This window comes from Pseudophryne corroboree, chromosome 11, assembly GCF_028390025.1.
Source record: "Pseudophryne corroboree isolate aPseCor3 chromosome 11, aPseCor3.hap2, whole genome shotgun sequence".
In the NCBI taxonomy this organism is placed as follows: Eukaryota; Metazoa; Chordata; class Amphibia; order Anura; family Myobatrachidae; genus Pseudophryne; species Pseudophryne corroboree.
The window spans coordinates 182,566,307-182,592,044 of record NC_086454.1 but is presented as its reverse complement, the minus strand read 5'-3'; the positions used below and the strand labels follow the sequence as shown (position 1 = coordinate 182,592,044).

Genomic DNA, 25,738 nt, shown 5'->3' with positions numbered 1-25,738 from the left:
TTTTCGGCGGGCTTTCTCCCGCTATTTTATCGTTTCTGGCAGGGGTTAATATACACCTATATAGCCTCTGGGGCTATATATGGTGTTAGTTTTGCCAGCCAAGGTGTTATTATTGCTGCTCAGGGCGCCCCCCCCCCCAGCGCCCTGCACCCATCAGTGACCGCAGTGTGTGGTGTGCATGAGGAGCAATGCGCTACCTTGGAGAAGACAGAAGTCTTCAGCCGCCGATTTTCCGGACCACCTTCTTGTTTCTGGCTCTGTAAGGGGGACGGCGGCGCGGCTCCGGGAACGGACGACGAGGTCGGGTCCTGTGTTCGATCCCTCTGGAGCTAATGGTGTCCAGTAGCCTAAGAAGCCCAAGCTACCACCACTTAGGTAGGTTCGCTTCTTCTCCCCTTAGTCCCTCGTTGCAGTGAGCCTGTTGCCAGCAGGTCTCACTGAAAATAAAAAACCTAAACTATAATTTCTTCTAGGAGCTCAGGAGAGCCCCTAGTGTGCATCCAGCTCAGCCGGGCACAGAAATCTAACTGAGGCTTGGAGGAGGGTCATAGGGGGAGGAGCCAGTGCACACCAGATAGTCCTAAATCTTTCTTAGATGTGCCCAGTCTCCTGCGGAGCAGTCTATCCCCATGGTCCTTACGGAGTCCCCAGCATCCACTAGGACGCCAGAGAAATTTAAAGTGCACCGGCTCCTTTGGACCCCATCTATACCCATTGTACTAAGTGAACCCCAGTGTCCCTTATGGACTACGAGAAAGGGATTACCGGTAGGTATTAAAATCCCGTTATCTGCTGCTCAAGACTACAGTGGAAAAGATATTTAAACCCCTATAGACAAGAAGTGCACGGATTCCACTAGCGAGATCTATGGCAGAGAGGTTACTGAAGAATAGTGGCTGCATCTACAGTAAGTAATTAACAGAGGTGCAAACAACATTTACGATGAAACACAGATTCAAACATTAGGCTGTAGCATGACAATACGCACACTAGAACCTTCATGACAAATTATACTTAGTATGTCCAAGACATGTATAACAGGTACTTACATTTTGTCTTCTATGCAGTATACAGCTGAAGGAAGGGACCTATTGGTAGCTTTAACACGTGCTATCTTTTGTAAAGTTGTCTCTAATAAGCCTGTGAGAAAATTACAATGATGAAAGTCACAAAATGTATCAGAGTTTATCAATAACCTCCAATAATAAAACTGCAACCATTATATTGTAACTGGAAAGGGAAGGGGGGGGGGGGGGGGGGGGGGGTGAGGTATCAAAGGTTGAGGATATCCTATTTTTAGATGATCTGCATTTAATTCACAAGAGAGAATCTACATGCATCTCAGTCACAGAAATAATAGATTGCAGCATTGTAAAGTTTTGCAAAGAATGAATCTAGCAAAGGGCAACTGCCTGAATCCCATGCAAGATTTTGATGTAGAGAGGTCGACAGGTACAAAAATATAAACACGTTTGGGGTTTATTAGACCAAATCTAGTCTACTTAAGGTTATGTTACCAGTATCAGTACAAACATCTACTCTGGCCATGCTTCGGCCATGGTGGCTAGCTCAGCTTCGCTCGCCATAGGTTACTATTCCCAATAGACTTCCACATTGATAGTAAATTAAACAAATGTTGAGAAAACGTGGATAACCCAAAAAAACAAGTTTTGGCCATGTGTGTGTCATCTAGTCATGTTGACCTTTTGAACCTGTTGACCAATACATTGCCAATCTATCATCCGGGTACCGCTTTAGTAACAAAGCTGAATAAGTGAAACACAATGATAGAAAAATCCATCAATAAACAGTGCGGCTACCTGTATGTACAGCCAACAATAAATGACAAGAAAAAGGCAGCACCTAAACAGTGTAATAACCAATAAGATTGAAATAAGTTAATGTAACAAGGTAACATTTCAGAAGAAAAACGTGCTGACATTAGTGTTCCCCCTAGGAATTTTTGAGGGCAGACCTGGGGGCGTGGGCGGCTGGCGGCGTCACTAAAGGGGGCGTGGGCAGCGTCACTAAAGGGGACATGCCTAGCACCTGCGGAGGTGCTGGGCTTCCCCCAAGCGCTCTCCCGTAGCGTGAATGGATGCTGTGCACATGGCATCTATACACGCTGGGAGAGCAGGAAGCGGGCAGGCCGTTTAGCAGGGCGCCGCGCACTGCTAAAACAGCCTAGAGTGAACACTAGACATGAACCACAAGACATTATTCAGGATGTGAAAATATTGGAAAGTCCGGCCTTCGTTTTCCTTTCTTCAACCTCTATTAACTTTGTTAATATTTATTAAATAACATATGGCATTAAGGTGGGCATTACGTATAAAACTAACGGGTACCACACAAGGTGCTATTTGTGCTAGGTGCAATTTGAGCCTATACAATATTTGCTACGCGATTTGGACTAAGTGGAGTATGTTATCTGAATAACATCCAATTTTGAATACACTACAATGTGTGATGTGATGTACAAAAATACCAGTCTGCACATAAATATTTTGCCTTGAGATATGGACGAGACGGGAGCACGCATCGCATCACAAGGGACAGTAGACATGGTGCGTTCTGAACTAGACGTGATGCAATTTGAACTAAAAAATAAGATTTTACTCACCGGTAAATCTATTTCTCGTAGTCCGTAGTGGATGCTGGGAACTCCGTAAGGACCATGGGGAATAGCGGGCTCCGAAGGAGGCTGGGCACTCTAGAAAGATTTATGACTACCTGGTGTGCACTGGCTCCTCCCACTATGACCCTCCTCCAAGCCTCAGTTAGGACACCGTGCCCGGACGAGCAGACATAATAAGGAAGGATTTAGAATCCCGGGTAAGACTCTTACCAGCCACACCAATCACACCGTACAACTCGTGATACTATATCCAGTTTGACAGTATGAAAACAACTGAGCCTCTCAACAGATGGCTCAACAATAACCCTTTAGTTAGGCAATAACTATATACAAGTATTGCAGACAATCCGCACTTGGGATGGGCGCCCAGCATCCACTACGGACTACGAGAAATAGATTTACCGGTGAGTAAAATCTTATTTTCTCTGACGTCCTAGTGGATGCTGGGAACTCCGTAAGGACCATGGGGATTATACCAAAGCTCCCAAACGGGCGGGAGAGTGCGGGTGACTCTGCAGCACCGAATGAGAGAACTCCAGGTCCTCCTCAGCCAGGGTATCAATTTTGTAGAATTTTGCAAACGTGTTTGCCCCTGACCAAGTAACAGCTCGGCAAAGTTGTAAAGCCGAGACCCCTCGGGCAGCCGCCCAAGATGAGCCCACCTTCCCTGTGGAATGGGCTTTCACTGATTTAAGATGCGGCAGTCCAGCCGCAGAATGCGCCTGCTGAATCGTGTCACAGATCCAGCGAGCGATAGGCTGCTTAGAAGCAGGAGCACCCAGCCTGTTGGGTGCATACAGGATAAATAACGAGTCAATTTTCCTGACTCTAGCATTCCTGGAAACATAATTTTTCAAGGCCCTGACTACGTCCAGTAACTTGGAATCCTCCAAGTCTCTAGTAGCCGCAGGCACCACAATAGGTTGTTTCAAGTGAAAACCTGATACCACCTTAGGGAGAAACTGGGGACGAGTCCTCAATTCTGCCCTATCCATATGGAAAATCAGATAAGGACTTTTATATAACAAAGCCGCCAATTCTGATACACGCCTGGCCGAAGCCAAGGCCAATAACATGACCACTTTCCGCGTGAGATATTTTAGATCCACGGTTTTTAGTGGTTCAAACCAATGTGATTTTAAGAAACTCAACACCACGTTGAGATCCCAAGGTGCCACTGGAGGCACAACCGGGGGCTGAATATGCAGCACTCCTTTCACAATGTCTGAACTTCAGGTACTGAAGCTAATTCTTTCTGGAAGAAAATCGACAGAGCCGAGATCTGTATCTTAATGGAGCCTAATTTTAGGCCCATAGACACTCCTGCTTGTAGGAAATGCAGAAATCGACCTAGTTGAAATTCCTCTGTTGGGGCCTTTTGTGGCCTCACACCAAGCAACATATTTCCGCCATATGCGGTGATAATGTTTTGCAGTTACATCTTTCCTGGCTTGAATCAGCGTAGGAATGACTTCCTCCGGAATGCCCTTTTCCTTTAGGATCCGGCGTTCAACCGCCATGCCATCAAAACGTAGCCGCGGTAAGTCTTGGAACAGACAGGGCCCCTGCTGCAGCAGGTCCTGTCTGAGCGGCAGAGGCCATGGGTCCTCTGATATAATTTCTTGAAGTTCTGGGTACCAGGCTCTTCTTGGCCAATCCTGAACCACGAGTATCGTTCTTACTCCTCGCCTTCTTATTATTCTCAGTACCTTTGGTATGAGAGGCAGAGGGGGGAACACATAAACCGACTGGTACACCCACGGTGTTACCAGAGTGTCCACAGCTATCGCCTGAAGGTCCCTTGACCTGGCGCAATATCTTTTATAGCTTTTTGTGTCTGCTGAGAAGATCTGCTTCCCAGTTGTCCACTCCGGGAATGAACACTGCTGACAGTGCTAACACATGATTTTCCGCCCATCGGAGAATCCTTGTGGCTTCTGCCATCGCCATCCTGCTTCTTGTGCCGCCCTGTTGGTTTACATGGGCGACTGCCGTGATATTGTCCGATTGGATCAGGACCGGCCGATTTTGAAGCAGAGGCCTTGCCTGACTCAGGGCATTGTAAATGGCCCTCAGTTCCAGAATATTTATGTAGGGAAGTCACCTGACTTGACCAAAGTCCCTGGAAGCTTCTTCCCTGTGTGACTGCCCCCCAGCCTCAAAGGCTGGCATCCATGGTCACTAGGACCTAGTCCTGTATGTCGAACCTGCGGCCCTCTTGAAGATGGGCACTCTGCAGCCACTACAGTAGAGATACCCTGGTCCTTGGAGACAGGGTTATCAGCCTAATGCATCTGAAGATGCGACCCGGACCACTTGTCTAACAGGTCCCCCTGAAAAGTTCTTGTATGGAACCTGCCGAATGGGATTGCTTCGTAGGAAGCTAACATTTTCCCCAAGACTCGCGTGCAATGATGCACCGATAGCTGTTTTGGCTTCAGGAGGTCTCTGACTAGAGATGACAGCTCCTTGGCTTTCTCCACCGGGAGAAACACTTATTTCTGGTCTGTGTCCAGAACCATCCCCAGGAACAGTAGACGTGTCGTAGGAACCAGCTGTGACTCTGGACTGTTTAGAATCCAACCGTGCTGTTGTAGCACTTTCCAAAATAGTGCTACCCCGACTAGCAACTGCTCCTTGGACCTCGCCCTTATAAGGAGATTGTCCAAGTACGGGATAATTAAAACTCCCCTTTTTTGAAGGAGTATCATCATTCCGGCCATTACCTTGGTAACACCCTCGGTGCCATGTACAGTCCAACCGGCAGAGTCTGGACTTGGTAATGGTAATCCTGTACCACAAATCTGAGGTACTCCTGACGAGGATAGTAAATAGGGACATGCAGGTAAGCATCCTTGATATCCCGGGATACCATGTAATCCCCCTCGTCCAGGCTTGCAATAACCGCCCTGAGCGATTCCATCTTGAACTTGAATTTTTTATGCATGTGTTCAAGGATTTTAAATATAAAGAAGGGTCACACCGAACCATGCGGTTTCGGTACCCCAACCCGTGTGGAATAGTAACCCCGTCCTTGTTGAAGTAGGGGCACCTTAAGTATTACCTGCTGGGAATACAGCTTATTAATTGCCTCTAGCACAGCCTCCCTGCCTGAGGGAGTTGTCGGCAAGGCATATTTGAGGAAACGGCAGGGGGAAGACATCTCGAATTCCAGCTTGTACCCCTGAACTAGTACTTGAATGAAACAGGGATCCACCTGTGAGCGAGCCCACTGATCGCTGAAATTTTTGAGACGGCCCCCCACCGTACCTGGCTACACCTGTGGAGCCCCCACGTCATGCTGTGGACTCAGAGGAGGCGAGAGAAGAATTATGATTCTGGGAACAGGCTGACTGGTGCAGCTTTTTCCCTCTTCCCTTGTCTTTGTACAGAAAGGAAGCGCCTTTGACCCGCTTGCTTTTCTGAAGCCGAAAGGACTGTACCTGATAATACAGTGCTTTCTTAGTCTGTGAGGAAAACGGAGGTAAAAATATTTCTTCCCAGCTGTTGCTGCGGATACGAGGTCCCAGAGACCATCCCCAAATAATTCCTCACCCTTATAAGGCAGAATCTCTATGCGCCTTTTAAGGTCAGCATCACCTGTCCAGTGACAGGTCTCTAATACCCTCCTGACAGAATGGACATTACATTCATTTTGGATGCCAGCCGGCAAAATATCCCTCTGTGCATCCCTCATATATAAGACGACGTCTTTAATATGTTCTCATGTTAGCAAACTAGTATGTTTGACAGGGTCACCGACCACGCTGCAGCAGCACGCTCTGCAGGTTTCAGTCTAGTACCTGAGTGTGTAAATACAGACTTCAGGATAGCCTCCTGCTTTTTATCAACAGGTACCTTCAAAGTGGCCGTTCCTAAAACGGCAGTGCCACCTATTTTGACAACAGTGTGAGCGCCTTATCCACCCTAGGGGATATCTCCCAGCGTAACTTATCCTCTGGCGGGAAAAGGTACGCCATCAGTAACTTTTTAGAAATTACCAGTTTCTTATCAGGGGGAACCCACGCTTTTCACACACTTCATTCATTCATCTGATGGGGGAACAAAACACTGCCTGCTTTTTCTCCCCAAACATAAAAACCCCATTTTTAGAGGTTAATGTCAGAAATGTGTAACACATTCTTTTTATTGCCGGGATCAAGTCACGGATGTTCCTAGTGGATTGCGTATATGTCTCAACCTTGTCGACACTGGAGTCAGACTCCGTGTCGACATCTGTGTCTGCCATCTGAATGAGCGGGCGTTTTTGAGCCCCTGATGGCATTTGAGACGCCTGGGCAGTCCCGGGCTGAGAAGCCGGCTGTCCCACAGCTGTTACGTCATCCACCCTTTTATGTAAGGAGTTGACACTGTCGGTTAATACCTTTTACCTAACCATCCACTCTGGTGTCGGCCCCACAGGGGGCGACATCACATTTATCGGCATCTGCTCCGTCACTATATAAGCCTCCTCCTCAAACATGTCGACACAGCTGTACCGACACACCGCACACACACAGGGAATGCTCTGACTGAGGACAGGACCCACAAAGCCCTTTGGGGAGACAGAGAGAGAGTATGCCAGCACACACCAGAGCGCTATATAATGTGGGGATTAACACTATAACTGAGTGAATTTTCCCCCATAGCTGCTTGTATATACAATATTGCGCCTAAATTTAGTGCCCCCCCTCTCTTTTTAACCCTTTGAGCCTGAAAACTACAGGGGAGAGCCTGGGGAGCTTTCTTCCAGCTGCACTGTGAAGAGAAAATGGCGCCAGTGTGTCTGAGGGAGATAGCTCCGCCCCTTTTCCGCGGCCTATTCTCCCGCTTTTTTCTGGATTCTGGCAGGGGTATTTTCCACATATATAGCCTCTGGGACTATATATTGTGGAGTTTTTGCCAGCCAAGGTGTTTTTATTGCTTCTCAGGGCGCCCCCCCCCAGCGCCCTGCACCCTCAGTGACCGGAGCATGAAGTGTGTATGAGGAGCAATGGCGCACAGCTGCAGTGCTGTGCGCTACCTTGGTGAAGACTGATGTCTTCTGCCGCCGTTTTTCCGGACCTCTTCTTGCTTCTGGCTCTGTAAGGGGGGCGGCGGCGCGGCTCCGGGACCGAACACCAAGGACTGGGCCTGCGGTCGATCCCTCTGGAGCTAATGGTGTCCAGTAGCCTAAGAAGCCCAATCCAGCTGCAAGCAGGCGAGTTCGCTTCTTCTCCCCTTAGTCCCTCGCTGCAGTGAGCCTGTTGCCAGCAGGTCTCACTGAAAATAAAAAACCTAAATCTATACTTTCTTTCTAAGGGCTCAGGAGAGCCCCTAGTGTGCATCCAACCTCGGCCAGGCACGAAATCTGAGGCTTGAAGGAGGGTCATAGTGGGAGGAGCCAGTGCACACCAGGTAGTCAAATCTTTCTAGAGTGCCCAGCCTCCTTCGGAGCCCGCTATTCCCCATGGTCCTTACGGAGTTCCCAGCATCCACTAGGACGTCAGAGAAAGATCAAATAGCATGCGAGAATCGCACCGTGTGTGGGCACCATAACCCCAACACCCAAGTAAACAGGACAAGCTGGCAAAGAAACCAACAAAACTTTATTTTATTTGGAAATGTCTTGGTATCAAGACTTGCTGTTTACACAGTGTATCTCCCTCCTTAGGAACAATGGGCTAGAGTGTTATTCTCCGGATGACTAAATAAGGCCCATATATTGATACTTTGCATTGTGAAGTTTATTTTGGATTTTATATTTTCAATAACGTGTTATTTAATAAATATAGAGGTAAGAGGTAGCTGAAATGAAAGCAGATTGCTTTTCTATAATTGTACAGTAAATAAAATGGTAAGGAGCTATTCTCAATAATGGAAATTATGATCCTTTTTACTGCATTATGAAAATTGTAATTTAAGATAAAGGTGGCTAAAATAGCACCTGCTACAGACAGTCATGCTCATGTCCTTGCCACATATTTTATCACTGTGTGGATAGCATAAAGAGGGTACACACGTAGCGATGTGTGCTTAAATTGTAAGAAAAGAAGCACACATCGCTCCATGTGTATGCCCCATAGTGATAGTGATGCGCGTCGCTATCGCTGACTGTAGATTACCCTGCATGCAGTGGAGAAGTGAGGGCCCCCCTCCCTCGCTCAGCACACATCGCTCCGTGTGTATGCCCCATAGTGATAGTGATGCGCGTCGCTATCGCTGACTGTAGATTACCCTGCATGCAGCAGAGAAGTGAGGCCCCCCCTCCCTCACCACACATCGCTCATTGTGTATGCCCCATAGTGATAGTGATACGCGTCGCTATCGCTGACTGTAGATTACCCTGCATGCAGTGGAGAAGTGAGGGCCCCCTCCCCCGCTCAGCACACATCGCCCCGTGTGTATGCCCCATAGTGATAGTGATACGCGTCGCTATCGCTGACTGTAGATTACCCTGCATGCAGTGGAGAAGTGAGGCCCCCCTCCCTCGCTCAGCACACATCGCTCCATGTGTATGCCCCATAGTGATAGTGATGCGCGTCGCTATCGCTGACTGTAGATTACCCTGCATGCAGCAGAGAAGTGAGGGCCCCCCTCCCTCCCTCACCACACATCGCTCCATGTGTATGCCCCATAGTGATAGCAATGCGCGTTGCTATCGCTGACTGTAGATTACCCTGCATGCAGCAGAGAAGTGAGGGCCCCTCTCCCTCGCTCAGCACACATCGCTCATTGTGTATGCCCCATAGTGATAGCAATGCGTGTCGCTATCGCTGACTGTAGATTACCCTGCATGCAGCAGAGAAGTGAGGCTCCCCTCCCTCGCTCAGCACACATCGCTCATTGTGTATGCCCCATAGTGATAGTGATGCGTGTCGCTATCGCTGACTGTAGATTACCCTGCATGCAGCAGAGAAGTGAGGGCCCCCCTCCCCCGCTCAGCACACATCGCTCATTGTGTATGCCCCATAGTGATAGTGATGCGCGTCGCTATCGCTGACTGTAGATTACCCTGCATGCAGCAGAGAAGTGAGGGCCCCCCTCCCTCGCTCAGCACACATCGCTCCGTGTGTATGCCCCATAGTGATAGTGATGCGCGTCGCTATCGCTGACTGTAGATTACCCTGCATGCAGCGGAGAAGTGAGGCCCCCCTCCCTCCCTCACCACACATCGCTCCATGTGTATGCCCCATAGTGATAGTGATACGCGTCGCTATCGCTGACTGTAGATTACCCTGCATGCAGCAGAGAAGTGAGGCCCCCCTCCCTCCCTCACCACACATCGCTCATTGTGTATGCCCCATAGTGATGCGCGTCGCTATCGCTGACTGTAGATTACCCTGCATGCAGTGGAGAAGTGAGGGCCCCCCTCCCTCTCTCAGCACACATCGCTCCATGTGTATGCCCCATAGTGATAGCAATGCGCGTCGCTATCGCTGACTGTAGATTACCCTGCATGCAGTGAAGAAGTGAGGGCCCCCCTCCCTCGCTCAGCACACATCGCCCCATGTGTATGCCCCATAGTGATGCGCGTCGCTATCGCTGACTGTAGATTACCCTGCATGCAGTGGAGAAGTGAGGCCCCCCCTCCCTCGCTCAGCACACATTACGCTGTGCTGAGCGAGGGGAGAGATGTGTGCTGAGCGTTCTGTGCTAGATCGCTCAGCACACATCTCCCTGTGTGTACCCCCCTTAAGTGACATGAAATACAATCTAGTCCACACTTTTTCTTACGCTGCATTCCACATGGTACATGATGCAAGCAACTATAGAAATCCCAGGTTTTACTAAAAGCAACTACTTCTATACAAGCTACATCCTCGGAGCAGGAAAACCTACATCTGCTCACACGACAGCTGAAAAGAGCTCCTACCTAAAAGCACTGTGCACTACTGACAGAACCAATGTCTGTCCTGTTCCCGAGTAATCTACCACAAAGACATCCAAGCTTGCGATGATAAATACACTATACTCATAAATGCAGGCCAGAAGGAAGAAAACACAGAAGAGATGACAGGAACAATCCTCTCTGCATGCTGTAGTTTTCAAACCAAATGCTTTCAATTGCATTGTTACACCCCATTTTCTAGTAGGAAGTGGGTGGTGTGCAGTTCCACACCGATCCAATATAGCACACGATGGTATGAGAAATTTGTCTCGAGTCACTGGGGCATACACTCAAAAGGTGTGATTAGTACTATTTAAACCATTCTGGACAATTTTCTATACAGTATATATAGTACAAACAAACACTGTGGAACTCTCATTTGAAGGTATCGATGCAAACTACACTAACGGAGTGCTACAATTTAACTGTGCAACATTCTAGCACTTATAGCTACAATACAATCTTTACTCAAAAAGGTTTGTGGTTTTTCTGCATGATCTATAATCTATGTAATAAATGTATGGTTTTATATTACACTCGGAGACCATCAGTAATTGTAATTCTTAGCGCTGTTAGTAAAATTTCTAGTTTTTCCATGTATTTTAAACCCTGCAGAGGTTTAGTCCAATAGCCTGTGAGGTTTCTTTTCAGTGGTATCAATCCACATGGGACTAAAGCTGATAATCAACGCTCCAGTATTTTTCTTTACCCATTGGGTGTGCAGGAGGGTGAGCTGCTCTCCCGTGAGTCTGGGGTACTCCAACAACTGATGTTTCAGGAGTGTAGGCAAGTTTCATTTAGTCAGACAGAGATGACCGAAAGAAAACATTTAATCTATGAACCATGCTTGGCTTTTTTTTCCCTTTAGCATCGCAAGAGGAATAGAAAGTAGTGCTATTGTTAATACATAACGTCAGTTTTGTTCTCACATTCTCTTCTCTACATTTTTAGCAAAATGCAGAAACATTTAATTTTGTTTTGATAAAATTATATATATGTTGTGTAGAATCAAAATTAGTCCAAAACACCGCTAGATCTAATAGTATGGCAAATCAAAACTTTTCTGAGACAAAGTAGCGGTCAGATATGGGAATACCATTATATATCTGTTTCATACGAAGCACGTTACCAAAGCACATCACCATGTGTGATAGATGCACAGTATTAGTTCTATTATAGATTACACAATATATATTGTAGTAGTAATTACCTTTGTTCTGGCACAGCTGTAATGCAGCAGCCAGGCCTCTGTTCACAATTGGCTCTTCATCCAAAATGGTTGTTGAAGAGGCAGAATACTGACAATGGGGAAGAGAGGAGTCTTATGAAAACAACAGTACATACAGATAATAGGATTTTGGTACTTACCAGGTAAATCCTTTTCTTTGTATCCATAGGGGGCACTGGAGTACTCTTGGGATATGGACGGGCTTCCGTAGGAACAGCACTGAATATTTAAATTTAGAACACTCCACCCCTCCATATCCCCGAGTACCTCAGTGTTTTTTACTGAGCCGAACAGGAACTATAGAGAGGTTGACAATGGAGTATTACATATAACATAACGGACAATAACGAAGTTGACACATAACGTTACTGACAACTAAACAGTCGACACCCTAACCAGCACTTGTAATTTGAACCAGTCGGTGAAAGTGTGTTACCATAAGATCCTCAGAACTCACCACAACTAGGTAAAACTGCTCTGGGTGGGCGTCCAGTGCCCCCTATGGATTCAAAGAAAAGGATTTACCTGGTAAGTACCAAAATCCTATTTTCTTTATCATCCACTAGGGGTCACTGGAGTACTCTTGGGACGTACCAAAGCTTCCCCCGTGGGCGGGAGAGCTGTTTGGCACTTGTAACACTAGGCGGCCAAAGCTAGATGCTGATGCCGCAAACGTATCAAACTTGTAAAAGCGCACAAACGTGTGCACTGAAGACCATGTAGCCGCACGGCAAAGCTGCGTCGTAGAAGCTCCCCGACCAGCTGCCCATGAAGTTCCCACAGAACGTGTGGAATGAGCGGTTACTGACGTAGGCGGTTGTAACCTAGCATAAAGGTAAGCCTGACGTATGGTCAGTTTTATCCATCTGGATAAAGTTTGTTTAGACGCTGGCCAACCCATCTTGGCAGCATCATAGAGAACAAACAACGTATCCGTCTTACGAACTGAAGACGTTCGGGATACATAAACGCGTAATGCGCGTACCACATCCAGAGTTCCAGAATGTGCCGTCAACACAGGAACTACTATTGGTTGATTGATGTGAAAAGATGACACTACCTTTGGTAAGAAAGCAGGATTCGTCCGAAGTTCTGCTCTGTCATCATGAAACACCAAATACGGTGACTTGCATGACAAGGCACCCAAATCCGAAACACGCCTTGCCGAAGCTAAGGCTAGAAGAAAAATTGTTTTTCAAGTGAGAAACTTTATATCCACTTGCTGTAAGGGTTCAAAATATGAAGACTGTAAGAACTCTAAAACCAGATTCAAGTCCCATGGCGCTGTAGGTGGAATGAATGGAGGCTGTACTCTGAGGACACCTTGGAGAAAAGTGCGTATAGACGGCAATAGAGCCAATCGTCTTTGAAAGTAAATTGACTAAGCAGATACCTGCACCTTTAGTGTAGATAAACGCAGTCCTCCATCTAACCCTGTTTGTAGAAACAACAAAAGGCGGGATAACTTGAAAGATGATGTCGGAAACTTCCGCGCCTCACACCAACCTATATAGGCACGCCATATTCTGTAATAATGAGCTGCCATAACCGGCTTCCTAGCTCGTAACATGGTTGGTATAACCGAATCTGGAATGCCCTCTCTTCTTAAGAGGGCGGTCTCAACAGCCACCCCGTCAAACGCAGCCGCGCTAAATCGGGGTAAAGGAACGGACCCTGTTGTAACAGGTCTGGACGTAGTGGGAGCGGCCAAGGATCGTCTGCGAGTAGTCCTCGGAGATCCGAGAACCAAGCTCTCCGAGGCCAATGAGGCGCCACTAGTATGACTGTGACAGACTCTCTTTTGATCCGTTTTAGCACCAGAGGGAGCAACGGAAACGGTGGAAACAGATACACAAGACTGTACGGCCACGCGACAGTGAGAGCGTCCACCGCCACTGCCTTTGGATCTCTTGTTCTGGACACATACTGGAACGTTTGGTGATTGTGTCGAGACGCCATCAGGTCCACCTGAGGATAACCCCATCGCTGAACCAACATGTGAAACACTTCTGGATTTAATGCCCATTCGCCTGGATGAAAATCCCGACGACTGAGATAATCCGCTTCCCAGTTGTCCACTCCCGGAATGAACACGGCCGACAATATCACCTGGTGGCATTCCGCCCAATTGAGGATTCGAGCTACTTCCCGCATTGCCATGCGGCTTCTCGTTCCTCCTTGTTTGTTGATGTATGCGACCGCCGTTGCATTGTCTGACTGCACTTGGACAGGCTGAGAGCGAAGCATGTGCACTGCTTGTCGTAGCACATTGTAAATTGCGCGGAGTTCCAGGACATTTATAGACAGCAATTTTTCGTGATCCGCCCAGAGACCCTGGAGCTGACAATTTTGAATTACCGCTCCCCAACCTCCGAGACTGGCGTCCGTAGTTAGAATGATCCAATTCCAGCCTCCGAACCGTCTTCCTGCGGTTAAATTGTGTTCCTTGAGCCACCAGAGCAGAGATACTCTTGCCCTTGGCGACAACCTCACTCTGTGGTGAATCTGCAGATGCGAGCCTGACCACTGGGCGAGCACATTCAGTTGAAAAGGACGCGAGTGAAATCTTCCGAACTGAAGCGCTTCGAAAGCTGCCACCATTGTGCCTAAGAGGCGAATGCACAAGTGTACCGACACTGTGCGTGGCTTGAGCACTAATTGTACTAGATGGCGTAGAATTTGTACTTTCTGCTGTGGTAGGTAAATTCTTTGATTGACCGTATCGAGAATCATACCTAGGAATTGAAGGCGTTGAGACGGAATTAGATGTGATTTCTTGAAGTTGACAATCCAACCGTGGTGAACCAGTACATCGTATGTTAGCAGCGCATGTTGGAGAAGTATCTGTTGAGACGGAGCTTTGATGAGCAGAACGTCTAAATACGGAACTATTGTCACTCCCAGGGATCTGAGATGAGCCATCATCACAGACATCACTTTGGTGAATACCCGAGGCGCTGATGACAGGCCAAACGGTAGAGCCTGAAACTGGTAATGGTTCTGGCGTATTGCAAACCGTAAGAATTTCTGATGAGGCTGCCAAATTGGAATGTGTAAGTACGCATCCTTGAGATCTAGCGCAATCATAAATTCCTTTGGCTCTAAACCCGCAATCACCGAGCGCAGAGACTCCATTTTGAATCTGTAGTAAGTTACGTACTGATTGAGACCCTTTAAGTTCAATATTGGTCTGACTGAGCCATCCGGCTTTGGTACCACAAACAGACTTGAATAATAACCCTGACCCTGTTGGTGTACAGGGACCGGAATCAAAACTGCCGAATCCAGTAGGGACTGAATGGCAATTTGCAGAACCGTCCTCTTGTCGTCCGACAGAGGCAATCCTGTCTTGAAAAACCGCAGAGGCGGAAGACAGTCGAACTCTATTTTGTAGCCTTTTAACACTAAATTGCGGATCCACCCATCCGCGGATGTGTGGAACCACGCCAAATGGAACGTCTGAAGGCGTGCTCCCACAATCGGAGAACCGAGATGGGCTGGTAGCCCGTCATGCCACTGGCTTGTCGGTAACCTTAGCGTCCTGGCGAGATGTGTTGGTTTGTTGGAAACCACGTCCGCGACCACGTCTAGCAGGCGTGGCTGTTCCTCTGCCACGTCCCCGAAAGGGCTGAGGTCTAAAGGATTTGAACGAAGGACCAGCGTACCTCCTTCTTGATACCGGTGGAGGCAATGGTAAGAAAACAGACTTGCCTCCCGTAGCCTCAGCAATCCATGCGTCCAATTCAGGACCAAACAACTTCTTGCCATCGTAAGGCAACGCCTCTATACCTCGTTTGACCTCTGCCTCCGCATGATAAGCACGCAGCCAGAGTGCTCTTCGTGCCGTAACTAGCGACGATGAAATACGAGAAGTGAGCTGACAGACGTCAGTAGACGCTGTACAGAGATACTCTACAGCCTCAATCATTTGATTTACAAGAAGTATCAGGTTTTCGTCATGTAAAGCAGATTTGAGTTCTGTAAGCCATATTATGAGCGCCTTAGTGACCCAAATGCCAACCAATCCAGGTCTCAGCATCACACCTGCTGCTACATACATGGATTTTAGCATAGTTTCTATCTTGCGATCTGAAGGATCTTTAAGCGTAGTAGCTGCTGGCACTGGTATGGTTAATTTCTTGGTAAGCTTTGACACTGAAGAATCAACTATTGGTGGATTCTCCCATGTACATGTTACAGAGTCTGGAAACGGGTAACTAGACTTAAATCTGCGAGGTATAGAAAACCGTTTATCTGGAGTCTTTCGTGTTTCTACTAACATCTGATTAAGGGATTCCGACACAGGAAAACTTATTGGAATTTTTTTTTTCGTTTAGTAAATACGACCTGATCATTTGTGAGAGGCTCCTCAGTTTCAGTAAACTTCAGAGACTGACGTACCGCTCTGATGAGATCAATGCCGGAACTGTTAAAATCCTCGCCATCTGACTCCACTTCGCCCTCCTCACCCTCATCTTGTTCCGTGAGGTCTGGCATGGAATCGTCAGAATGCAACATAGCCGAAACAGGTAAATCATAAGACATATGAAATTTATCCCGTTTACCCAAAATGGATTTGGACCTTACGCAAGGCTGAGACGCCTCCGGTAGTTCTGGCGGTCTCACCCTAGACTCAGATCTTGCCGTTTCCCGCTCCTGACGAGCGGCGGTCAATTCTGATTGTAACCTATCTAGTACATTTACTAACATACCCCACGGAGGGTCCGGTGAGGACATTGGTTGTAAAACTGGAGCAGAAATGGTATTCTGAACCGAATCCACAAAACATACTGTACATGTGGTAGATCCATCCGGTAACACACTGCTACAGACTTTGCAATTATGCTTTTTAGTTTTTGCTGGTGCCTTACTCATTATGGCGACAGACAATACAATACACAAAAAACAGACACTTGCACGACTCAGGAAAATAGTAGTAAGGTGTCTCTGTATGTATGTATGTATGTGTATATATGTATATGTATATATATATATATATATATATATATATATATATATATATATATATATATATATATATATATATATATATATATATAATAAGAATTTACTTACCGATAATTCTATTTCTCATAGTCCGTAGTGGATGCTGGGGACTCCGTAAGGACCATGGGGAATAGCGGCTCCGCAGGAGACTGGGCACATCTAAAGAAAGCTTTAGGACTATCTGGTGTGCACTGGCTCCTCCCCCTATGACCCTCCTCCAAGCCTCAGTTAGGATACTGTGCCCGGACGAGCGTACACAATAAGGAAGGATTTTGAATCCCGGGTAAGACTCATACCAGCCACACCAATCACACCGTATAACCTGTGATCTGAACCCAGTTAACAGCATGATAACAGAGGAGCCTCTGAAAGATGGCTCACAACAATAATAACCCGATTTTTGTAACAATAACTATGTACAAGTATTGCAGACAATCCGCACTTGGGATGGGCGCCCAGCATCCACTACGGACTATGAGAAATAGAATTATCGGTAAGTAAATTCTTATTTTCTCTAACGTCCTAAGTGGATGCTGGGGACTCCGTAAGGACCATGGGGATTATACCAAAGCTCCCAAACGGGCGGGAGAGTGCGGATGACTCTGCAGCACCAAATGAGAGAACTACAGGTCCTCCTCAGCCAGGATATCAATTTTGTAGAATTTTACAAACGTATTTGCTCCTGACCAAGTAGCTGCTCGGCAAAGTTGTAAAGCCGAGACCCCTCGGGCAGCCGCCCAAGATGAGCCCACCTTCCTTGTGGAGTGGGCATTTACAGATTTTTGGCTGTGGCAGGCCTGCCACAGAATGTGCAAGCTGAATTGTACTACAAATCCAACGAGCAATAGTCTGCTTAGAAGCAGGAGCACCCAGCTTGTTGGGTGCATACAGGATAAACAGCGAGGCAGATTTCCTGACTCCAGCCGTCCTGGAAACATATTTTCAGGGTACTGACAACGTCTAGCAACTTGGAGGCCTCCAAGTCCCTAGTAGCCGCAGGCACCACAAATAGGTTGGTTCAGGTGAAACGCTGAAACCACCTTGGGGAGAAACTGAGGACGAGTCCTCAATTCCGCCCTGTCCGAATGGAAAATCAGATAATGGCTTTTTCAGGATAAAGCCGCCAATTCTGACACGCGCCTGGCCCAGGCCAGGGCCAACAGCATGACCACTTCTCATGTGAGATATTTTAACTCCACAGATTTAAGTGGTTCAAACCAATGTGACTTTTGGAACCCAAAACTACATTGAGATCCCAAAGTGCCACTGGAGGCACAAAAGGAGGCTGTATATGCAGTACCCCTTTTACAAACGTCTGAACTTCAGGGACTGAAGCTAGTTCTTTTTTGGAAGAAAATTGACAGGGCCGAAATTTGAACCTTAATGGACCCCAATTTCAGGCCCATAGACACTCCTGTTTGCAGGAAATGTAGGAATCGACCCAGTTGAATTTCCTCCGTCGGGCCTTACTGGCCTCGCACCACGCAACATATTTTCGCCAATTGCGGTGATAATGTTTTTGCGGTTACATCCTTCCTGGATTTGATCAGGATAGGGATGACTTCATCCGGAATGCCTTTTTTCCTTCAGGATCCGGCGTTCAACCGCCATGCCGTCAAACGCAGCCGTGGTAAGTCTTGGAACAGACAGGGTCCTTGCTGGAGCAGGTCCCTTCTTAGAGGTAGAGGCCACGGATCCTCCGTGAGCATCTCTTGAAGTTCCGGTTACCAAGTCCTTCTTGGCCAATCCGGAACCACGAATATAGTGTTCACTCCTCTCCATCTTATCAATCTCAGTACCTTGGGTATGAGAGGCAGAGGAGGGAACACATACCCTGACTGGTACACCCACGGTGTTACCAGAGCATCTACAGCTTATTGCCTGAGGGTCCCTGGACCTGGCGCAATACCTGTCGAGTTTTTAATCATGTGGAAGACTTCTGGGTGAAGTCCCCACTCTCCCGGGTGGAGGTCGTGCTGAGGAAGTCTGCTTCCCAGTTGTCCACTCCCGGAATGAATACTGCTGACAGTGCTATCACATGATTTTCCGCCCAGCGAAGAATCCTTGCAGCTTCTGCCATTGCCCTCCTGCTTCTTGTGCCACCCTGTCTGTTTACGTGGGTGACTGCCGTGATGTTGTCCGACTGGATCAACACCGGCTGACCTTGAAGCAGAGGTCTTGCTAAGCTTAGAGCATTGTAAATGTCCCTTAGCTTCAGGATATTTATGTGAAGTGATGTCTCCAGGCTTGACCATAAGCCCTGGATATTCCTTCCCTGTGTGACTGCTCCCCAGCCTTGCAGGCTGTCATCCGTGGTCACCAGGACCCAGTCCTGAATGCCTAATCTGCGGCCCTCTAGAAGATGAGCACTCTGCAACCACCACAGGAGGGACACCCTTGTCCTTGGTGACAGGGTTATCCGCTGATGCATCTGAAGATGCGACCCGGACCAATTGTCCAGCAGGTTCCACTGGAAAGTTCTTGCGTGGAATCTGCCGAATGGGATTGCTTCGTAGGAAGCCACCATTTTACTCAGAACCCTTGTGCATTGATGCACTGAGACTTGGCTCGGTTTTAGGAGGTTCCTGACTAGCTCGGATAACTCCCTGGCTTTCTCCTCCGGGAGAAACACCTTTTTCTGGACTGTGTCCAGGATCATCCCTAGGAACAGAAGACACGTCGTCGGAACCAGGTGCGATTTTGGAATATTGAGAATCCAATCGTGCTGCCGCAACACTACCTGAGATAGTGCTACACCGACCTCCAACTGTTCCCTGGATCTTACCCTTATCAGGGAATTGTCCAAGTAAGGGATAACTAAAATTCACTTCCTTCGAAGGAATATCATTATTTCGGCCATTACCTTGGTAAAGACCCGGGGTGCCGTGGACCATCCATACGGCAGCGTCTGAACTGATAGTGACAGTTCTGTACCATAAACCTGAGGTACCCTTGGTGAGAAGGGTAAATTATTGACATGAAGGTAAGCATCCTTGATGTCCCGAGACATCATGTAGTCCCCTTCTTCCAGGTTCGCAATCACTGCTCTGAGTGACTCAATCTTGAATTTAAACCTCTGTATGTAAGTGTTCAAAGATTTTAGATTTAGAATCGGTCTCACCGAGCCGTCTGGCTTCGGTACCACAACAGTGTGGAATAATACCCCGTTCCCTGTTGCAGGAGGGGTATCTTGATTATCACCTGCTGGGAATACAGCTTGTGAATGGCTTCCAAAACTGTCTCCCTGTCAGAAGGAGACATCGGTAAAGCCGACTTTAGGAAACGGCGAGGGGGAGACGTCTCGAATTCTAATTTGTACCCCTGAGATATCACCTGAAGGATCCAGGGGTCTACTTGCGAGTGAGCCCACTGCGCGCTGAAATTCATTGAGACGGGCCCCCCACCGTGCCTGATTCTGCTTGTAAAGCCCCAGCGTATACTGAGGGCTTGGCAGAGGCGGGAGAGGGTTTCTGTTCCTGGGAACTGGCTGATTTCTGCAGCCTTTTTCCTCTCCCTCTGTCACGGGGCAGAAATGAGGAACCTTTTGCCCGCTTGTCCACGAAAAGACTGCGCCTGATAATACGGCGTCTTCTCATGTTGAGAGGCGACCTGGGGTACAAACGTGGATTTCCCAGCTGTTGCCGTGGCCACCAGGTCTGAAAGACCGACCCCAAATAACTCCTCTTAATAAAGCAATACTTCCAAATGCCGTTTGGAATACGCATCACCTGACCACTGACGTGTCCATAACCCTCTACTGGTAGAAATGGACAACGCGTTTAAACTTGATGCCAGTCGGCAATTATTCCGCTGTGCATCACGCATATATAGAAATGCATCTTTTAAATGCTCTATAGGCAAAAATATACTGTCCCTATCTAGGGTATCAATATTTTCAGTCAAGGAATCCGACCACGCCAACCCAGCACTGCACATCCAGGCTGAGGCGATTGCTGGTCGCAGTATAACACCAGTATGTGTGTAAATACCTTTTAGGATACCCTCCTGCTTTCTATCAGCAGGATCCTTAAGGGCGGCCATCTCAGGCGAAGGTAGAGCCCTTACAAGCGTGTGAGCGCTTTTTCCACCCTAGGGGGTGTTTCCCAACGCACCCTAACCTCTGGCGGGAAAGGATATAATGCCAATAACATTTAGAAATTATCAGTTGTTATCGGGGGAAACCCACGCATCATCACACACCTCATTTAATTTCTCAGATTCAGGAAAACTACAGGTAGTTTTTCCTCACCGAACATAATACCCCTTTTTTGGTGGTACTCGTATTATCAGAAATGTGTAAAACATTTTTCATTGCCTCAATCATGTAACGTGTGGCCCTACTGGAAGTCACATTCGTCTCTTCACCGTCGACACTGGAGTCAGTATCCGTGTCGGCATCTGTATCTGCCATCTGAGGTAACGGGCGCTTTAGAGCCCCTGACGGCCTATGAGACGTCTGGACAGGCACAAGCTGAGTAGCCGGCTGTCTCATGTCAACCACTGTCTTTTATACAGAGCTGACACTGTCACGTAATTCCTTCCAACAGTTCATCCACACAGGTATCGACCCCCTAGGGGGTGACATCACTATTACAGGCAATCTGCTCCGTCTCCACATCATTTTTCTCCTCATACATGTCGACACAAAAGTACAGACATACAGCACACACACAGGGAATGCTCTGATAGAGGACAGGACCCCACTAGCCCTTTGGGGAGACAGAGGGAGAGTTTGCCAGCACACACCAGAGCGCTATATATATACAGGGATAACCTTATATAAGTGTTTTTCCCCTTATAGCTGCTGTATAGTTAATACTGCGCCTAATTAGTGCCCCCCTCTCTTTTATAACCCTTTCTGTAGTGTAGTGACTGCAGGGGAGAGACAGGGAGCTTCCCTCCAACGGAGCTGTGAGGGAAAATGGCGCCAGTGTGCTGAGGAGATAGGCTCCGCCCCCTTATCGGCGGCCTTATCCCCCGTTTTTCTATGTATTTTGGCAGGGGTTAAATGCATCCATATAGCCCAGGAGCTATATGTGATGCATTTTTTTGCCATCCAAGGTGTTTTTATTGCGTCTCAGGGCGCCCCCACCCAGCGCCCTGCACCCTCAGTGACCGAAGTGTGCTGAGAGCAATGGCGCACAGCTGCAGTGCTGTGCGCTACCTTGTTGAAGACAGGACGTCTTCTGACGCCGATTTTCCGGACCTCTTCTGCCTTCTGGCTCTGTAAGGGGGCCGGCGGCGCGGCTCTGGGACCCATCCAAGCTGGGCCTGTGATCGTCCCTCTGGAGCTAATGTCCAGTAGCCTAAGAAGCCCAATCCACTCTGCACGCAGGTGAGTTCGCTTCTTCTCCCCTTAGTCCCTCGATGCAGTGAGCCTGTTGCCAGCAGGTCTCACTGAAAATAAAAAACCTAAACTAAAACTTTCACTAAGAAGCTCAGGAGAGCCCCTAGTGTGCACCCTTCTCGTTCGGGCACAGAGATCTAACTGAGGCTTGGAGGAGGGTCATAGGGGGAGGAGCCAGTGCACACCAGATAGTCCTAAAGCTTTCTTTAGATGTGCCCAGTCTCCTGCGGAGCCGCTATTCCCCATGGTCCTTACGGAGTCCCCAGCATCCACTTAGGACGTTAGAGAAATATATATATATATCTGGCCAAGTGCAGTACACGTGGCCAGTACTATGAAAAGTGATCCCAAATTCCCACTAACACCCCTGCGCCTCCGGTGGAATAGAGATGTAGTACTGGAACTTTCTGGAATCACAGCAGGAAGACACAGGAAGCATGGTTAAAATGGCCCCCATGCTTATACATATAATCACAGTGTAGTTTCATACTGATATTATTAACAGCCTCCCTGCCAGTATAAACCTCATTATATAGCTATATAAATGTGTGCTATACTACCAACAGCCTGTTGCTGCTGTCCTTTCTCCCCCCCCCTCGCATCTGCTCCATAGCGTGCAGTGCGGGCCGGCGGGCACCCCGGGACCTGGAAGACTGGGAGCGCGTGTCAGCGCTATGAGACACGGGCAGCAGCGGACCAAGCGGCGGCTGGAGCAGCGGGAGAAGCGGCGGGCGGACCCGTTCAGAGACGCGGGTATTGTAAGAAGCGCCGGAGCAGCGTTATGAGACCCGGCGGCCGGAGAAGCGGCGGGCGGACCCGACTTCAGAGACGCGGGAGCAGTGTAAGACAGCGGGCGGCTATGTTACCCGGCGGCCGGAGCAGCTGCGGCGGGCGGCAGTCAGCCGAAAGACACCAGCGCCTTCCCCACACCTCGGGGCGGCAGCGGAAGCTGACCGCCCCGTTCTCCCCCCTCACATACCTGCAATTGTTGCTTCTGTGATGAGGCTCCGACGGGGCTTCTTAGTAAGCGCCGGCCAGCCTGCAGGAAGTGTGTGTGTGTGGCTGTGAGGGAGCTCTTTCAGAGAGGCCCGACACGCTCCTGCTGCTATCAGCAGCTGCACTATCCCTGACCCTGCCTTTTGGAAGGGGGAAAGGGATGTGTAAAATAGAAAAATATAAAATAAAAATAAAAATAATTCAAAGTAATTGTGGACTCAGCCACAGAGCTGTTACTACTTCGAGCACAGAAAAAACACTGAGGTACTCGGGGATATGGAGGGGTGGAGTGTTCTAAATTTAAATATTCAGTGCTGTTCCTACGGAAGCCCGTCCATATCCCAAGAGTACTCCAGTGACCCCTAGTGGATGATAAAGAAATATCCACATATATTCAGCCTCCCTGCATGGTAAACAGCCCTTCTAATCATGCCATGCCGTGGTGTGACTTGGTAGCACCGAACCTCTTTTTTCGTGTAATTTTTTCCTTCAACGGGCGTTTTATTTTACCAGACGCTAATGGTGTTGTGCGGGTCCTGACGGCTCCGCCACACCAAGCATCTCACGATGCATTGAGTATTGAGACTAGATGTCTGAGGACACATCTGTATATGATCTACACATTATCCATTCAAATCAAAATCGATCCAATACAAAAATAAACTAATTCACATTCAAAAACATTGTAAAGTATTCACACATCAATTCTTAACGTTCATCAATACTAGAGAATAAATCGTACTGCTAAAATACAAACTATTTAAATGGGATTAAATCATCTCGGTAAACACATTAATTATGTTGTTTACCAGTAATGAAATATGTCGGGAAGTCAAATATATTATTTTTTGTATCTACTTTATTTTTGTATACATAAAATAAATCTGAAGGGGAGCAACTGAAACCACCACAGCCAGATATATGCAGGAGGGCTCCAGCTATGTATCATGAAGGAATGGACCCATTATCTGCAAATGCACCAGTGTTTTTTTCTTTCATTCTTTTAACATGTTTTGTGCAGGTAGTAGCCATTCCAGTGTTCTGCCATGGGAAGAGTGAATGTCTGTCCCTCGTATAGTTACTGCAGAGCTGTGGAGCCAGACAGCAGTCAGGGTTGTATCTCATTGTGTTATGAATCTCTTTGTGTGGCAGTGGCTCTCATAGTGCTTCCACTGTGCTGTAAACAGTTACGCAAGGTGTGTTTAAGTAAACGGGACTTATGCGTCAGTCGCAGTCAATAAAAAGCATGGAAGGAATTTTGGTTATTTAGGGGTAGATTTACTAAAGCTTCTAAAAGGACGCTAGAACCAATCAGATTCTGTCTATCATTTACCTATCGTTTTTCTATTGCATTCTTGAAAAAGATAGATCGAATCTGATTGGTTGCTATGGGCAAAAGCACCACTTGTCTGTTTTAGAGCTTTAGTAAATCTACCCCTTAGAGCAGGCATTCCCAACCACGGTCCTCAAGGCACACTAACAGTGCAGGTTTTAGGGATATCCAGGCCGCAGCACAGATGGTTAAATCAAAATAACTGAGGTGCTAATTAAGTCCCCTGTGCTCAAACTTGGATAGCACTAAAACCTGCACTGTTCGTGTGCCTTGAGGACCGTGGTTGGCAATGCCTGCCTTAGCGCTTTTGGAAACTATGGTCTGCTCTCTAGTAATGTTCTGAGGAGATAAAACATGTGCATGGCATTAAGCAGCTTTATTGCAGTTAGCATGATATCAGCTTAGGATGACATCTCTCAGGCTATAACATAAAAGTGACCAAAAAATACAAAATTATAGATTAGTTATGCACCCTGCACATACTCAACGAAACTGCACATCTAACTACAATCATTGGTGCAGGTTCCCCCTATAGGGTCAATTCAGTTGATGACGGATCCTTTCTGCTGGAAAGGATCTGACAGTTCAGTGTTCAATTTGAGCCCAAATCCGGCAGGTTTTGGCTTCTCTTAACAATGTCAATCCGATTATTTTTAAAATCGGATTGACATTGTCGAAAACAGACCAAAAACCTGTTGGATTTGTCCACAAATACAATAAAAGACCTGGATCTGCGGCTAATCCGCCGATCCACGTGTTTTCCGACAAGTCGGAATTGCCGACAAGTTGGAAAAACGGCAGCCCCATCTACGGGGAAGGTGAAACAAAATCCCAGATAGTGTCGGCTATCTGGTATAACTAAATTACCACCCAGGGATCATTTTGCCAACTGAATTCTCCCCTATAGACTATCTATTTGCTAATTGAAATGCTGGTCTCATTCTGGATAGACATATATAGAGGTCCAATTCAAAAATTAAATTATTTGCAATTGGTTTATAATCACCTGTCAGTACATTGTACCTTACAATGGAAAATGTATTATTTAAAAAACAAACAAAAAAAAAACAACAACACATAAATAAATGAACACACATTGGTAAAAAGGAAAACTGAAAATAATTATTGCTTCCTAACTTACATCCTGATGTGTCTTCTCTTCATCCAGGTTCACCATACTCCAGCCAAGGTTTTCATCTCCGTCAGAGTCTCTATCTTCATTCTCAGACTCCTCCTCCTCTTTTTCAAAGTCCTGAGTGGGAAGACAAGATGGCAGTGAATGAAGCACTAGTACTCATAGTGACACATTAGGATCAGCC

The 25,738-nt window shown here is 47.4% G+C and overlaps 1 protein-coding gene across 2 annotated transcripts in view; it reads right to left on the bottom strand.

The window, feature by feature from the left end:
* The window catches only part of SART1 (spliceosome associated factor 1, recruiter of U4/U6.U5 tri-snRNP), a 204,242-nt gene that overhangs the window by 55,808 nt on the left and 122,696 nt on the right, over positions 1–25,738 (bottom strand). For both annotated transcript variants that reach the window (XM_063945135.1, XM_063945136.1), the window contains exons 15-17: positions 25,561–25,671; positions 11,719–11,806; positions 1,050–1,140 (exon numbers count right to left, since the gene is read on the bottom strand). In XM_063945135.1, coding sequence (XP_063801205.1) covers positions 1,050–1,140; positions 11,719–11,806; positions 25,561–25,671 — 290 coding nt within the window. The remainder of the gene's footprint in view (positions 1–1,049; positions 1,141–11,718; positions 11,807–25,560; positions 25,672–25,738) is intronic.